Raw genomic sequence first — 17,013 nt, 5'->3', positions numbered from 1 at the left:
AATTACTCACTACCTGAATAAACACCAATTAATCAGATCTGGTGGCCATTCCTTTCTCTCAGAGACTGTCAGTGTTTGTTCCGTTTCCAAAGACTAATTAACTACTCTGCAAGAAACATGGATTCACTTAAATACTAAATGCTAAGAAGGAGCTGTCAATACAGATGCTGATGGAACAGGAGGGTTGTATTAAACAGCTTCAAACAAAAATCCTATAATTTCTAAGCAAAAATCTCCTGCAATCCATGAAAATGTGATTAGCGTGCGCCAAAAAACGGACTGGAGATAAATGCTAACAGTTGAGATTAATAAAAGTTCTTTAATTAATGATTTTTTTAAAGAGGAAGGCATGAGAAACGTGATCTGAAGATGCAGGAATCATAAGTTACAGTGTGTGCAGAGCTTGCAGTTACAGCACTAAACAAGTAACACTACCCTAGATGTAGGCTACAAAGCCTTGCAGAGCACTTGCAAGTGACAGTAGATGCAATACTTTATAGGGACAGAAAGCACAATCCTGACTTGCTCAGATGGTCACATTTAGGACAAGCCATCTCTACCACAAACATTCTTTGCCCATGGGATTAATAGTATGGTGAGAAAGCTCTTTTCTCCAAACATTTCACTGCACTTAGGGAGCAGCCATTTGCAAAGAAATAAAATGTGGGAGGCATTACAGGGGGATTTTCAAATGGTATGAAACTCTCCTAGAATCTCCAGTAATTTTGGATTCCCAACTCCCCAAATCACATGCAAAATCTCCATCCAAGGAATGAAGGTCTTTGTTAGTCAAACAGTAAGTATTACGGACTATATTGAACAGGATGTGAATACTAAACAATACAACATGATTAACTACAGAAAGCGTTAAGCTTTTTAAACTCTTCCCTGCTTATATTTTAAATAAAGGAATTTCTTGCAACTATGTCAAGAATACCCATCCATTCTTTCTTTCCGTAGACCAACTGTCCACTTCAATCTGATGGCTCCTTGCTTCCCCCATCTCCTTTACTGATGTAAACAAATCCATGGTAATCCAACCATTGCATTGGAGCCATTCTGGATGGTTGGATAGTTTTTCAAGAGATCTTGAAGAAGTATAAATTTCACATCAAAACTGCATAGGAGACACTCATTAGTTACTCTGCATCAAACCCTTTTGGTCAAAGATATTTGTTAGGGTTTTTTAATTACTATTTTGATACTAAAAATATGTCTTCATAAAGACTCAGCTCAGAGGGAAGTTGCAGAGCCTTTTAGAATGCTCTGCTCTTAGTCTAATAAAACTCTTGGAGACAAGCGATTGTCTTTATAGCTAAGAAATAGGAATAGCAACTGAGGGGTCAATTCCTCACACCTTCACACAGATGCCCTGTGAATTTCACAGCTATATTTTTTCTGTCATTAGTAATCTCTATTCAGGCTTCATCCATACTGAATAGCACCTTTCTAGTTCTCCAGTTATGTTACGTGATGGCTATAAATAAATACAAAGGTTTAAAAACAGCAAAGCTTTTCCAAATAATCACCTATGACTTTATCAAGAAGTCTAAAGATAAAAGAGCTTCAAAGACTTATTTTAACCACATGAAATAGTGTGAAGTAAAATGTTATCTCTCTGAGCATACTGTCCCTGCACTCAGTCATACTTAATGACAAATCCACTCGTACAAATTGCAAGGAAGAAACAAATAATTTCCTAAACTATGGTGAAAGGGAAATAAAACACCTTTTCCTGTTGTCCATGAAGATGTGTTATAAATGATAACCAGAGGTGAAAATTGCTAGTTAGAGTCTCAGTTTCCTGCCATATCCCTAAACATACAGATACACCTGTCAAAAAGAACAGAAGCTTCAATCATTATGATTCAAAAATAACAATTCACATTTCATTCTGTAAAAGCATCAATTGCAAAACTGCACCAGTGGGTCTCAGGCTTTGCCTTAAGGCAGAGACATTAGTAAAGTTTTCAAGTGTGTTAGCATGATTGTTGGAGCCCCAGCAATGCAGAAAGTTTGCTTTTCTTTGGAGGAATTTCTTGAGGTCTGGTCCTGCTGGTTTACTTTGCAAAAACAGCCTTTTAGAAAAAGGACACACCAACCATAGTTTCCCAAGAACTCTCAGAACCCACTTCAGTGTGTTTTCAGTGCTCCCTTCCAAAAGCACCTCAGAAAGGGCTCTTTATTCTTGAATTTCCTGAAGAGGTTCTTATATTGGCTATAGCCCCAAGAAGGGCTTAGACAGCTTCCTCTTCTTGAAAAAGTTCCTTCATGACTAGCAAAAGGTAGTAAAATCCCATTTAAAAAAAAATTATAAATAAATCAGGCTGTCATGGGACAGTAGCAGTGCGGAGGTGACTTCTAACACTTTTATGAAGCTGAAAGACTAAAATCAGCAAAGCAAATGGGAGATGATAGGAACATTCAGTGAATACAGAGAATCCCTTTTAAATCTTTAGTTGCTAAGACATAGGGAGAATTTGTCGAAGCGCTAGACACTTCTCTTACTGCTAACTCTGAAGGCACATTTACATGTAAGCTATAATTAGGGCCCTAGATCTGTGCGAATTCATGCTCATCAAGGCTAAAATTGTCCCTCAGAGCAAAGAGAAAACATGGAAGAGCCAGCAAAGCAGAGAACATGTAAAACTGCAGAGAACACAGGTAGCAGCGCAACAGATGAGCTGCAATCACAGAATCACAGAAGAGTTTGGGTTGGAAGGGACCTTTAAAGGTCATCTAGTCCAACCCCTCTGCAGTAAGCAGGGACTCCTACTGACTAATTTCTTGAACAGTTAGAATTTTACTTCCCTAAAATTCAGGGTCCTATCTTTACTCTTTGCCTGATCCATATCCCTCAGGACTGCAAACTCCATCAGTGTGTGATAATTGCAGCTCTGGTTGCCTCCAGTTTTGATGTCAGTGATTAGCTCACTTGTGTTGGTGTATCTCTCAGACTCCCTGATACTCCTTAACCTTTCTACTTCCTCTTGTAGCTCTGCCACCAGGCTGAGCAGATCATCCACCTGGTCACACCTCAGACAGCTGCTCTCACCACTGCCACTTGTTACCAGTGAAAGGCTCTGGCACTCCCTGCAGCCTGACACCTGGATGGCTGCATGTTTCCATGGGAGCTCTGTCTGGGTTGCCACATCCATTCTAAACTGCTTCTAAGAAGGTGATGACCACCAATTGAACTCATCTGAGCTGGTAGGGTGACTGCTGCACAAACTGCTGCACCACACTGGCTCATGGACATGCCCAGCTGGCAGCGCTCCTGGTCACTTGCGCTCCCTCATCCACTTTTTGTAGGCATGGGGGTGGCCATGGTTGCTCCAGCAATGCCCAGGCCTCATCAGCATCTCATCTCCTGGTGGTTCTCTTGGCTGTTCTGGCCTTTCCCTGCCTCAGGAGAACCTCCCGTGTGCCAAGATCTGCCATTCTGCTGAGGGCAGAGCTGGCTCTGGAGCAGCTCCCCTCGGTGACTGACTGCTGGTTTCCATTACACCAGAGGGAAATCTGCAACTTCTACTCTGTTAAAGGAGCAAAGAACCAAAGCACTGGGCAGTCCAATGGGATGGCACAAGTGGAGCAGCTACAGAAACAACAGACCAAATGGCTCCCTTTTGCAAAGGTGCAAGCCCTAATGCCACTATTCAACCCTCCTTCACTTGTTCCCACCAAAGTGAGGACAGCAGTGACAGCACTGCCACAGCCTTTAGTGTCCAGCAGAGATGGGTGACTCAGGCATCCTTAGAAATATCTGTATCAGGTCATGGCTTTTTTAGCACAAATTCCATTCACAAATGGAAAATCTGTTTCACTAGACAAAAAGTCTTCATTGCTATTTAGTTTTACTTTTAAATCCACATCCTTTAGTAAATCCTTTTCAATTGCATTTAAATGTATTTGAATTTGCATATTTAATCAAAACAACTACAGCTCTGAAGCTGATCCCTCTTTCAGATATTTAATTTATACTTCATTATAAAATGATATAACACTTCTTAGATAAGTGTGTTTCTTTTTATCTCTTTAATCACTGAATGTTCTTTTCATGTTGAGGAAGCTTCAACTAATAAAAAATAAGCCCTGCATGATGCTGAGCAGCTTATTAGCATGTACTGCATTCATTAGGTTGGCAAAGATCATGCAGTTTCACCAAGAACTGATGTGACCTTGTTTGAAACCATAATTTCATTTGGACTGCAAGCAAAACTTTTTATGAGTTGAGTGATTTCTCAACAAGTTGAAACAATTTCTAGCTTCTGTGAAGTCTGCAAATGACAAAATTAGGATAATTCATTAAAGATGCCCAGTAGAATAAAATATTTGTGTGAATTAATTACTACTGTGGAGACAAACAAATATTCACCAATCTCTTTAAAATATATTTTGGGGAGCAATTTCATGCAAAAATATTTGTCAATCTTGTTAACCTTTCTCACTACCAACAATCTGATAAACTAACTGATAACCAATAATAAGCTTGTTGCTTTACAGACACGTATGAATAAAATAGTCTTATTTGATACCATCTGCACAGTCTGTGATCATTTTGGGTCTGCATTTTTATTTCCCCAAATTCAGCCAGAAACAATGCACAGTTTTGATTATTCTACTGGTCTCAAACAGTTTCCACTTTTTGACCCAGTCTGCTCAAACAGTAGAATTAAGCACGAAGTCCTGGCCTAAGTCACATAAAGTCAGAATTAGAAGACTCAGAATACAGGTGAACAGGAAGAGAAAGAAAATACTCTGCTTACTGAAGCTCTGATTCTGGCTTAACCCCTGCTTCTAGATGCTGAGTGGGTTAAAGAAGAGTGGGAATTTGACCATAACTTAATTTCAAGAGGCAACTGCCAATAGTCATGGCTGAGAACAGCACACACAGAGAAATCAGAGACTGAAGAGAGATATTTTAAAAATCACTTCATCTGTTTTACTGAAGCCCTGGGAGGTTTATTGAAATTATTCTAGTTATCATCATCATCATATAACCCTGTCACACTTTGAGGTAAACTTACGTATTTGTGTGTGAGAATTGCTTTTTTTCAATAAGCAGCCTAATAATCTTAATGTGAAACTGTAAACAACCTACAAAAACACAAACCCACAATCTAGATGACTTTATAAAAGGAAATAAAAGGATTTAACAAACAGAGCTTCTCCCAGTTGTTAAAATGTAAATTATCCCTTAAATCTTACTTTTGAAGTCATCGCTAATTGCCTCATAGGCCTCATTTTACATTAATTGTGCCTTTATAAAACACCCTCATTAAAAAAAGTAATACATGCAAAGATTCTTCCCATACTGAACTGTCAGTTGTTTTCTTCCTCTTTTAGCTAATTGCTTCATTATGTACTTTTAAAATTGTTTTGTTCTGCAGGGATTAATTTTGCACGTATCTTCAGGAGCTGTGAAACTTTTTACAAAGATGTGTTCAACTACGTATTTGTGTTGCTGGTTTGCAACTGCAGGAACTACTCAAGGCCTTGTGTTACCAGGAGATAACAGGCTTCAAGGGTCACTGAAGGCATAAGGCTTCATTCAGTTCTTTTTCAAACGTGTCTATCTCATTGCTAGGCACACCAAGTAACTGACACTTAAATCACTACATTGCCAAGTTTAAGTCATGAATAGGAAGTAAAATTAAATCACTTTTCACCTTAAAAGGCAAAAAAACCAGCAAACTGAATAAGCAGATGGTCACTGGTTTACCATTCATAAAGCAACTACTGCACTTCCCATTTTTTAATTATTTTTTCCTTTCTCTCCCTTACCAATGCCATACTTTGCTTGATCAGTCTTACTCATCTTGCACTAATTCTATTATTAAAGATTGAGGCAAAAAAACCCAACAACATTGTATGCCTCTGCTTTTTCTTCATCTCTAGTAGTTAGATGACCATCTTCAACAAATATTGGCCCAATGTTTTCTCTAGACCTCCTCCTACTATTAACATACTTCATAAAAGCCCTTCTTGTTATCTGACACAACACTGGCCAGTTTCAACTGTAACTTAGCTTTGGCCTTTCCTGTCTTCTCCCTGCATATACAAACCATAGCTGTGAATCTTTCTTGAGGCCTGACCTTGTTTCCAGAGATCATACCATTTCTTTTTCCTCATGAGCTCCATAAGGACTTCCCTCTTCAGCCAAGCTGGTCTTCTGCCTGGCTTACTTATGATAGAAGGTTCTGTGACACATGTAAAGGTATCTGGCCTCTGCAGCTTTAACCCAAACATGCTGGATCCATGCTGGTAAACTCAATCTGGTCATCTATTCAGTTCTGTTGCTGCACAACAATCCCTTGCCCTCCTGAACTGGTCATCCTCTAATCTTCATTAGAGTAATAAATCAGTCTTGCAGAACTAAAGATACCCCATAAAATTAAATTCTAGAGAGATCTCACCTGAGTATCACATAAAAAAATTAGAGTATGGAATCTGCACAGACTAGGCCATGAAGAATTTTAATACCAGAAGCTAGAATGCCATTGCCACCATGCTGTGACTTGAAGTGAACAAAGATATTAAACATGAGGCTATCTTATAATAAAGCACTAATTAATTTACAGCTCACCTGAGTCGACTCCTCTGTAATCACATATTGACTTCAACTGTTTTATTTTTTTCCAAACCACTATAAACTACAATTTCCTCTCATAAAACATCAGTATGTCTTTGTAACTGCCCAGTTGGTAATGTGCAACCACACAGGCATAATTGGTGAAAAATCACCTGTGAGAAATCTCCAAGTGCCTTTTCCTCCTTCCTTGTAGGGTATAGTGATTCCACATGTTAGCTGGTGCTGTATCAATCATTTACTTTACTGTGAGAGCAGCTAATAAAATGTACTCTTCTCAGAAAGAGCAAAAACACCAAACAGATTCACTAGCAATGTTGTCTGTATGTATAATTACACATGCTGTAGCTGCAGGTCACTTGCTGATGCCTTCATGGGCAAAATGTGAGGAAAAACAATTATTCCACTGTAGGTTTGACACAAAATCAGAACAAGCCACAAAAAGCCAGTTTCTGTTAATGTCATGAATGACACCCATTTGGAGGCATGACAATTCCTTATTTTATTCTCAATAGAGGCTGGTGAGGTTTTTTCCTGTTGAAATTATCACCCTGTAAACAGAGAATTTTAGTCTGTGTCATCTTGGGATTGGGGTTGTTAACACAGTGAGGTACTTTCAAACACAAAATTAACCTTAGCAATACTTCTGGCCATACTGAGAAGCCACTACTGGTTACACAGGGTGTTAGGCAAGCACTTACACCATACTTGCACTGCCAAGAAATTATTTTTATCTTGGTGAGAGTGTGGGCTATGAAAAGCATTGGCTGCTTCTTGTCAGAAGTAACATTTGATTGATCTTTAAAAATTTATCTTGCAGAATTCAGTCTAGAAATGATCTCTTAATTCACAAAATGGATACAAAAACATAGACATCTCTATTTAAAGTTGTAACGTAAAGTTAAAAGATAAATCACTACCTTATAAAGCAGTACTTAAATGTTATCTAGAAGTACCATCTAGGAATAGTCTTATTCCTGTACTACTTAGCCCTTCCTCTTTGCACATCACCAAACTAATACTTGTTGAACAAGCACCTGTGTCCATACACTAAGGATTTTTTCTATACAGGAAATCATACCTTAGTGGGAAGAGCTATGGTCTACTTATAAAAATCTGTAAAAACATGGCTTTAAGAACAGGGCAAGTGACGGCAGCGGAACGGGCAAGAACGGGGGATGTCAAGATTCATTTTCCTGAAGGAGATTTAAGGAAGATCTACACACCAGACTCTCAGTTTTCCTAACACAACATGTATGTTGTGTTATGTATGTGAGGCAGCGTGGTAAATCACAAACTGATTAACATTAAAATTAATCCTGCAGTTTAAAAAAAGTTATTTCTGAGCTAGAGGTGTTCAGACTGTGGGCAGAGACTGGGCAGCTGTTCAGACAATTACGCTGGCAGAGCCAATGTACTGGTGTGCTGCAAGAGGAAGAACAAGAGGCTGGCAAGAAGAAGGAAAAAATGTGTATCAGTGTCGCTGTTTTAGGCCTACATATTGTGAAACTAAACCCTTGCTTGTGCACTGTGCAAAGGCTTTCCTTAATAATCTACTTAAATGTAATCTATTAATGATTTCATATAATTCATGGCCTGTTTTGAAACACTGACAAGTAAAATTGTTGGAAATTTCTAGGGAAAGAGAAAAACCTCCAAAATGTTTTCAGATAAATAGGGTGATTTGGGGGCAAATGTAAGTATCTGCACTCAATTATGATTATCAGAAAGTACCATCTTGCAAGGGCATATTGTAAGAAAGAGGAATCAGGTGAAAAACAATTTGGATTCATAAACACTTAGGACTGGAAATGACTGGACATGTAAGCCAGAAATAGTCTCACAGTATGAGAGAGACTGGTTTAACTACTCAGCAATTATGAGGAATTGTGATCCCAAAAGTGGGGTTGGGGAGAAGTTAAAAAAAAAAAAAAAAGACAGATTGTTAGAGCCAAAAGTACCTTTAAAAATCCTGAGCCATCCCCAAAACTGACCCCAAAACAAACAAAAATGGAAGTCACCTCTAGAACTAGAGAAAAAAATATATCAGAGAGAGGCCTGATAGACTTTACACCTGCTTTCTCTGCAAGAGAAGGACCCTATCATATGGACAATACCTTGAAGAACACTGGGATGATTTTCTCATCAAATAACTCATTTCTGCATCTCTGTTCATAAACTGCATTCCTCCAGTTCTCCACCAACAGAAAAGGCATCAGCTTCCCCTAAGTTCTATAGAGAAATGAGACTAACAAGAAATGAAGCAGATATGTTTATTATAATGTTATTTTACTGGAAACACAACTGATTTCACTATGGCAATACACTGTACAAAAACAGCGTGCCATACTCAGTCTGAACTATAAATGCAATTTTCCTCCTGGGTCAGTTTCTATATTGTTTAGTGAGAGCGAGATCCACTCCTTTTTCCTTAAAGAGCTATTACGTTCTAACAAAATATCCTCTTACCCATTTAACAGGGCTATTATATCCCTGTGAGCAAAAATTCATCTGCAAGCACAAAGTCTTTGTGACATACATAATTCCTCTGAGTGAAAACCTGGGTGTACATTCCCTTGACTCTGATGATGACTTTGTGAGCTGGGGTAAACCACGGAGTATTTGTTCAGGCATACCTAAAAGTGATACAAACAACTTTGGTATTACAGGTATTTGGAAGCTTTCGCAAACATGCAGGCTGCTTTAAAAGACAAAATTATTGCTACAGGTTTGCTCTCGATAGAAAATCATCTGCTGACTTCAGTAGGAATAGGATTAGGCATTTAAGAAGCCTACTGAAAACTAGACTTGGACTATCTAATGCAGGATCCAACTGATTGCATCTAATTGATTGCAATGGATCTGTAGAGGTTTTCCTAACTACAAGTACTGCTTGTGCCAGCACAAACCCTGCAGCAGAGCCCAAGCAACTGTGAGAAATGCCAGCCTTACACTCACATTTTGTTTCCACTATAAAGCAGTTACCAACACAGTTCCTATTTGGTTTCCTGGATAAGCAATGTCATTCTATTTGCCCTCCAAATGCAATCTGGTCCCTTAAAAGTGCACTTAAGTCCATTCAGATGTGAATGATTGAACATAAACCATAAAGAAGCATTACTCATCCTAACATGAATTTAAAAATATGATTCTGGGGCACAGTAAATGAATCATAAAAAAATTCCCAGATAAAATTAACGAGCTGCTTAAAAAGGATGCTATCAAGTCTTGCATCAGCTAGCCTGCCTTTATTTTTTTATGGGATAAATAAATAACTTCACAAGAAAATATTTGCTTGAGGAGGAAATACAGCATTGCTTCTCAGATTCAAAATGCATTCATATTTTGAACTCATCTGTCAGCTTCTAGCTCAAGGCAACAGAACCAGATTAATATTTATTTAATAATATATGTTTAATATTTAACAAATGTTATTACAATGCCACAGACAAGGGTAAAAGCCTTAAAAGTTGAAGTAATACACCAAATTAGAGACAAATATAGTTGTGTAGAGACACTAATTCATTTGAGTCAAAAGAATAATCTTTCAATCATAGACCTGTTTTCTGTTGCTTGTTTACCAGCAACTGAAGCTTCAGATACAGTTTCCAATAGTTGGGACTAGGTATTTGTGCAGATGATGTGGTGACAAAAATATCTCCTGGAAGATGATGCCAGGATAAGTTTCCATTTTGCAAGGGTTTAATTCCTGCCCCTCCACAGTGAGAACCCTATCAAGGAAGCTAAAAAGAAACCATTTCAAGATTTTAGAAGACGCAGTAATGGTTTCTTCTGGATAATGAAAATAAATCCTAAACTTCACTTCTCAGAAGCATCCCAGCTGGTAGATTAAATCTTCTCTCAATCCCTGAGAGATGCAACCACTAACAGTGAATAAGGTTTTGACTCTGTGCATAGGCACAGATACAGTGATTTACCCAGTCCTGTCATCACATGATGCTGCAGCTGGTTTGCATATGAGTTTGGCTCACATTAGTATTACACCCTCTAGAACAAAATTAGTAATGGAGATTGTTCCTGAAGAGTCACAGAAGGCTCAGGGGAGACCTTATAGCAGCCTTCCAGCACCTGAAGGCTGCCAACAGAAAAGATGGGGAGGGACATTTTACAAGAGCATGTTGTGATAGGATGTGGTGGATTGGTCTCAAACTGGAAGAGGGTAAATTTAGGTCACACATTAGGTCACACATTTTCTACTCTGAGTGAGATACTGGAACAGGTTGCCCAGGGAAATTATGGAGGCCCCCTCCCTGGAAGTGTTCAAGGTGAGGTTGGATGGGGCCCTGAGCAACCCGATCCAGCTGGAGGTGTCCCTGCCTGTGCAGGGGTCTTGGAACTACATGATCTTTAATGTCCCTTCCAACCCAAACCATTCTATGAGTCTATGATAAGGACACAGGATCATGCTCTAATTATTGTGGTTAAGATAAACAGGTAGCTCAAATGATCCTAAATCTTGCACCTATTTCTGCAGCTGAAAGTAACCTCTCTTTTTCCTATAGATGCCTACTCTTCCATGCTTATGCATAAAATTTCCCAATGCAAGAACTGACTTCCAGTGCCTAAATACTGCTAAGGATGGGAATAGGTTGTGTGAAATTTGCTTAGAAACTCAAGCCATGAAAAAAATCAGAGAAATTTCAATAGATATCATTTCCATCATATCAGAGAATGTGACAGACCACATGCTGCTTCTTGGCTAGCTTGTATACCAGGCCAGTTTGGGCGCAGTGTCTGCTCCTCCACCCATACATGGATAATGCACAGCACACAGCAGAATACTAGCTGAAGGTAGATACTTTTTAAAAAAGGAAAATGGCAATGAAAGATGAAGCCCAGTGAGGAATCTGTAGTTGTAGACTGCAGAGCATGATTTTAAAATTGAAAAGCTACTCATTGAACTGATACTATAATTATAATTAGTTTTTGTAGAACAATTACTGTATTCATTAAGTGATTCATCATAGGTCTCACACTTGAAAGCAAGACAAGTAATCTAGAAATGACTGTTTGGTGCTGCAGAGACGAAAATGTAGTTCAGCAGCAGAAACATACCTTCTGGCCTGAAATCACATGCTGACTATAGTTTTCCATGTAGCCCCATCTAAAGGAAATGAAAGACAGCCCCTGGGAGCTGCATCTCTAGAGACAAATGCTTAGGATGCATCTGAGTAACACGGTATGATGAGAGCACATTTGAGACAGCCACCTGTATTTTGCCAAGATGCAGGGTATGGCCCCAGGTGTGCACCAGAAGCAGGTGGCTGAGGGAAGGAGCTTACTTTTCAAGCTTAACATCTGTAGAAATAATACTGTGCTTCCCAGAAGCTCTAATATTGCACTTCACATTTATATTCATCCTGGTATTATCTGAGATACGTTGAGAGTTATGAGAAGAGCTGGTAACAAACTGCTGAAAAATCTGTTCATTACAGCTCAGTAATTTTTTTTGATATAGCCAGGAACACAGATCCAAGTCAGGATAAGGTTAGATGAGGCAGTATGCATTATGCTACTTTGCACACTACAATCTGTTACAGATGAAAGTATTTTATGTAGGTCAGGCACTGCTTCCCCGGAGACAGACAAAAAGCCGTAAGGAAATCAGAGCAGTGTTGGGCCTTATTCCAGTGATCCAGTCTACTTCGAAGTTTCAATTAGGCAGAGATTTGTGTCTCTCTGGTCTTGTCCATCAAAGTACTCTTCCCAAACAACTTCTGCAAGGCTAAGTATAGTGGACTGGAGAGTGTATATCTCGTGATGCAAAATAGATAAAAATCCTTGCACTCACAATGGGACAACATTTTTGTCAATTGAAAAAAAGAAAAGAAAAATCAGAGTCATGCTAATTTTCAACTCCTCGCAAGCCTGAGCTGAAAAATCAAGTTTCAGGAACAGAAGTCATTTCTTTGGCCCTCACAGTGAGAAGAATGGAGTTATTAAAAGCAGCAATCTTGCATTTCTCACTCTTTCCTTAAAACTGTGCTCTAGTATAACTGAGAGGGGATCTATGCTTCAATCTTGGTGCAATAAAACTTCTCTGACAGGTGGGAGAAAAATAATTTCAGGAACCCAGAAGTAAAAATGACTTTTTTGTTCTCGCACAGTTTCAGCAAAGCATTCTATATTTTTTAATTTTTTTTTTTTTTGCTATTGTAGAACAGTATCCTTTATTCTGACAACTAGAAAGTACAAAATACAAACTTTCAGTTACGTTTCATAGCAGAGTTCAGTATTTAAGTTTCTAACACGCATCATGCCATCTTTCATTACCATCTATCAAAGAATTTCTCTTGTATCAAAAACCTGAAAGATCCTCAAACAGAACGGCACCGTATTTTCAGAACAGTATTTAGCTGTGAAGGGATACAGAAAGAAGTACACAAATCAGATACAATACTGCATGCAATAAACAGATGAAGAGTGCATGATGGAAGAAGAAAATACGAGCACTTACGGACTCTTTGAATAGCTTAATTCCATTCCAGCGGAGAGGCAGCATAAATGCCTGTATATTCCAGTTTAGTTCTAATTTGTATAACCAAGTAATCTAGAGAGAATTTTCCCATTACACCTGTGATAAACTATCCTTCTTACTGAGTCTGGGATCACAGGTAAGCAGGGAGTTCTAGGTATCATCTCTGCAGAATTCTAGCATTGTTACTTGAATGAAAGAATAATACCAAACTCTGTACTTCTATCCTTGTTCTACATAAGTTCTTTAAAAAGATATAGGACCTTTTGCTCTTTCCCCACCCCTCCCATCTTCAAATAAAATAATTGACACTATTATGGAACTGTGGATCTCCTTTACACGGAAACATTCACACATTTTTAATTGGTTTTTAGCCCTGCAATAAGAAGCAAGCTGTATTGTAAATTTAAGACACCAATGCTGGTTGATCATGTTGCTTACCCTGATTCCAAGCTCCACGTTCTCTCCTCCATACACTTCCATGCCTTCATCCAGTAAGCCAATCTCTTGGAAATATTCTCTATCTACTATGAAGCATCCGATCAATGCAGGACTTCTGGAAAAATAAAACAGCAGCAATCAAACTTAGCAGGCAGCGTATGAACAAGCTTATTATTCAGAAATAGATTATATTTATAATTGCTGGGTCAAATGGCACATCAAGACAGATGCTTAGGAAGGAGTTTCTCAAACAGATTTATCCGGCTTTGTCTTCTAATGCTCTTGATTCTCTACGGAAATGAGCATTATTGAAGGAAAAAAGATTCAAAATGACTGGACATACACATTCACCAGAACAGGCAGGATGTCAGTGCTAACAACACCAGATCCAGGAGCTGCAAATTCATTTCTGAGAAAGCAGCCATTCTAGTTTCTGTCCCTGCTAAGTCCTCAGGTTTCTTGTCTGTGATAATTAGCAAGGATATCCAGTGATGCACAGTTTTTCATGTTCAGCCAGAAACTATGTTCATCTACAGCTAAGAAAACTTGTGTCTGGAAGCTTATATAAAGAAGAGATTATTTTTTGAACAGGAACTTTGAGGTCAGGTTTTGCAATACAGAAACAAGGTATGTCTGCCCTTACCAGCATACTGTAACACTAGTCTATTGTCGTGAGCCAAATTTGAACAAGTCACATATCTTTACTCAATCATTGAGCTCTATCTATGTCATGACCTGAATTAGACAACTTTTACTATGCAGAGCCAATATTAAGAAGGTAAGAGTTCAGGCACAGAGAGTACAATTTAACCTTTATGAGACGCAGTGGAGGAGAATACAGAGCAATTTAGCCTTTTTATTTTTCTCCTACCTTATAATCCACAGTGGCAAGAAATAAAAATGTCTTTTCGGTTGGTATTAGCAACTAGTAATTAGCAGTACAGGGGAAACCATCCTGCATTTACATCAAGCTGCAATAACTGTAGACATCTGCTTTCAAACAGATTACAGAATGTCTTAATAACAAATTGTACAATTCTATTGAAATGAAACAATTCTATTATTTATGTCTTTACCTTGAAATGCTATACTAGCCACTTTATAAAAAGAAAAGACTGTTTCTGATTTCTTTATTAATGAAGAAAATGACAGTTAACGTCAGTTCAAAAAATATGCTTCTTTTATGACAAAGTACTCTTGGTTTTGGTGTTCTTTTTAAAGTATTTTTCAGACTACTTGCTCTCCTTTGTTATAATTCTAGAAGCATATTGGAAGCATAATAGAAGCCACCAATCAATACATGTGCCTTCTTTTTTGGTTTGTTTTAATTATACAGCGCAAGCATATAGTGTACTGCACTGAATAAAAGGGCTAGGGAATTAACCTCAACCTCCAATATTCCTGAAGGACATTCACTCCACAATCCTCACATGGAACAGAGTTTTGGGGTAGAATAGAAAAATAGATTTAATCTGAGTTTAAATATTTTTAATTTTAAAAGTTACCATAATTAAGATGGAAGGTTTGCCTCTCTAGTACTTAGCAGAATAATTCAAAGCATTTTCATAATGTTAATAGGGTTCATTAACACTGGGAACCACTTCTAATGATGTGGAAATTACCACACTTTTTTACATGTCTGTGGCAAAGCTGTGAATTTTTATCTCCTACTTTTCAATTCTGAGTCCTGTTTTAATGACCAGCATGTGGGTCAGTGCAGCTGAGAGTATCTAAGCTGACAAGTCTTGAAAAGAGCTGTCTGCTTGAAGAGACAGAATTCCTGGATGAAAGATACTCCTTATACTGAATGCATGGAACCTGACTGGTAGTGATGACCCCCTCACTCTGCCACTGCTGTTTAAGATTCCACTTCACAGCTAATGAAAACAGTGTTCACACTTTCTTTCTGCAGGAAGCTAGAGTACAGGTACCAGTGACCTCCTTAGAGGTCAGAAGAAAGCCAGCAGAAAGGCCTGGAATCTCAGCAGTGCTGCTGAGCAGATTCAGACATCTTCTCCTCTCCTGGAGACAAGGATACGACTCTGTAGCAGCCTAACAATACCCTAGATATGATTACGAAGCACAGGACCAGGACCTAACACAGTCTTTGCTCACATACCATCAGTGGACTAGCACTAACTCCTAGGACATAACACAGCTGTGAAGCTATGGGACAGTATTATAAAGAACACATTTGTCAAAGCAGTTCTGTTTATGTAAAGAAAATTCTATTTCTGGCCCATTACCACTAAATAAGCAGGCAAGACATTTGGAGAAAGCTGTGTGGCTGAGCATTCAAACCTACCGTTTCACTCTGGCTGTGTGTTTTGCCCCATGCTAATAACAGGGAAACACATATTTTAAAAGATCTACTGAAAACCAAAGTTTTCTTCACAACTGTGTAGGGGTAAAGGATGAAAGCTGAAGATGACAGCTCAGGGACATTTAACTAATCTAACATTACAGTCATCAGAACCTATTACATAGCTAAAACCACTCACCACCTGTGATACTTAGATTAGACTAATCTAGGTCGCATGTTACCTTATAGGAGCAGTTGTGTTCTCCAGTTTCCACCATGACTTAGGAGGGTTCAGATATCGGCACCACAGCTCCCAGTCAAACCCCTGTGCTGAGAGGGGATACTCCTCTATTTCAAAATTATCATACTTGATGTTATCAAATGAAGGAGAAATTACTCTTTTCCTGTCTTCTTTTATCCTAGTGAGCACTGGTTCAGCCCTACAAAAAGAAAATAAAAGATGTTAACACTAAATAGCAGAGCACTGATGGAAACTGAGGCTTATTTCAGGAAGGGCAAAGTCTATCTCTGTTACCCATTCAGAGCTTCCTTTGCTGAGATAGTTTTGACAGAGCAGGATCTGCCTCAGAATAACACACTGCAATATTTTATGTAGGATGCCCTATTATTAACTTTGGTATTAGCTGGTGAATGGAAGAAATCAGTATCTGCATTATCACAGACCATTTACACCCTTTGCTACAAAATAACAGTAACTTCAGGCTCTCAATATTATCAAGGACATCAAGATCAGAGTTGAAAATACATCTGTCTTAGGGACAGAAGCTCCTGCCTTTTTACCATCTTTTTTACTCAAGAAGCAACAGAAATATTAAATCCAAACTGAACAAGTTAAAATACATGGGTTTTTTTTATATGCTACTTTTGCACAAAGCAGCAACCTCAATGCCAAAAGGACACTTCTTTGTTTACACTGTAGAACATAAAAGAAACATAACATTTTTAATTAAAATAAGATAAAATTACCCCATGGGCAAAGGGCTACATTATCAGATGAAGTTTTATTGTGCAGTTTTCCAATATAGTTTAAATACACTGTAATTAGACCAGCAGATAACTCACACTATAAAAGTGGATCTAGACTATGTTACACTGCACAAATATGTTTTTCATGCTTGAGCCCATGATTCTTGTTTGAATTAATGAATTCTGATGTCTGAAGCT

The 17,013-nt window shown here is 38.4% G+C and overlaps 1 protein-coding gene across 5 annotated transcripts in view; it reads right to left on the bottom strand.

Annotated features, from left to right (window-relative positions):
- Positions 1-17,013, bottom strand: part of GALNT18 (polypeptide N-acetylgalactosaminyltransferase 18) — a 225,616-nt gene that overhangs the window by 52,575 nt on the left and 156,028 nt on the right. For all 5 annotated transcript variants that reach the window (XM_051621793.1, XM_051621794.1, XM_051621796.1 and 2 more), the window contains 2 exons: positions 16,071-16,268; positions 13,527-13,641 (listed from right to left, as the gene is read on the bottom strand). In XM_051621793.1, coding sequence (XP_051477753.1) covers positions 13,527-13,641; positions 16,071-16,268 — 313 coding nt within the window. The remainder of the gene's footprint in view (positions 1-13,526; positions 13,642-16,070; positions 16,269-17,013) is intronic.

This window comes from Apus apus, chromosome 5 (genome assembly GCF_020740795.1).
Source record: "Apus apus isolate bApuApu2 chromosome 5, bApuApu2.pri.cur, whole genome shotgun sequence".
Taxonomy (NCBI): Eukaryota; Metazoa; Chordata; class Aves; order Apodiformes; family Apodidae; genus Apus; species Apus apus.
This window is presented reverse-complemented; position numbering and strand designations above follow the sequence as displayed.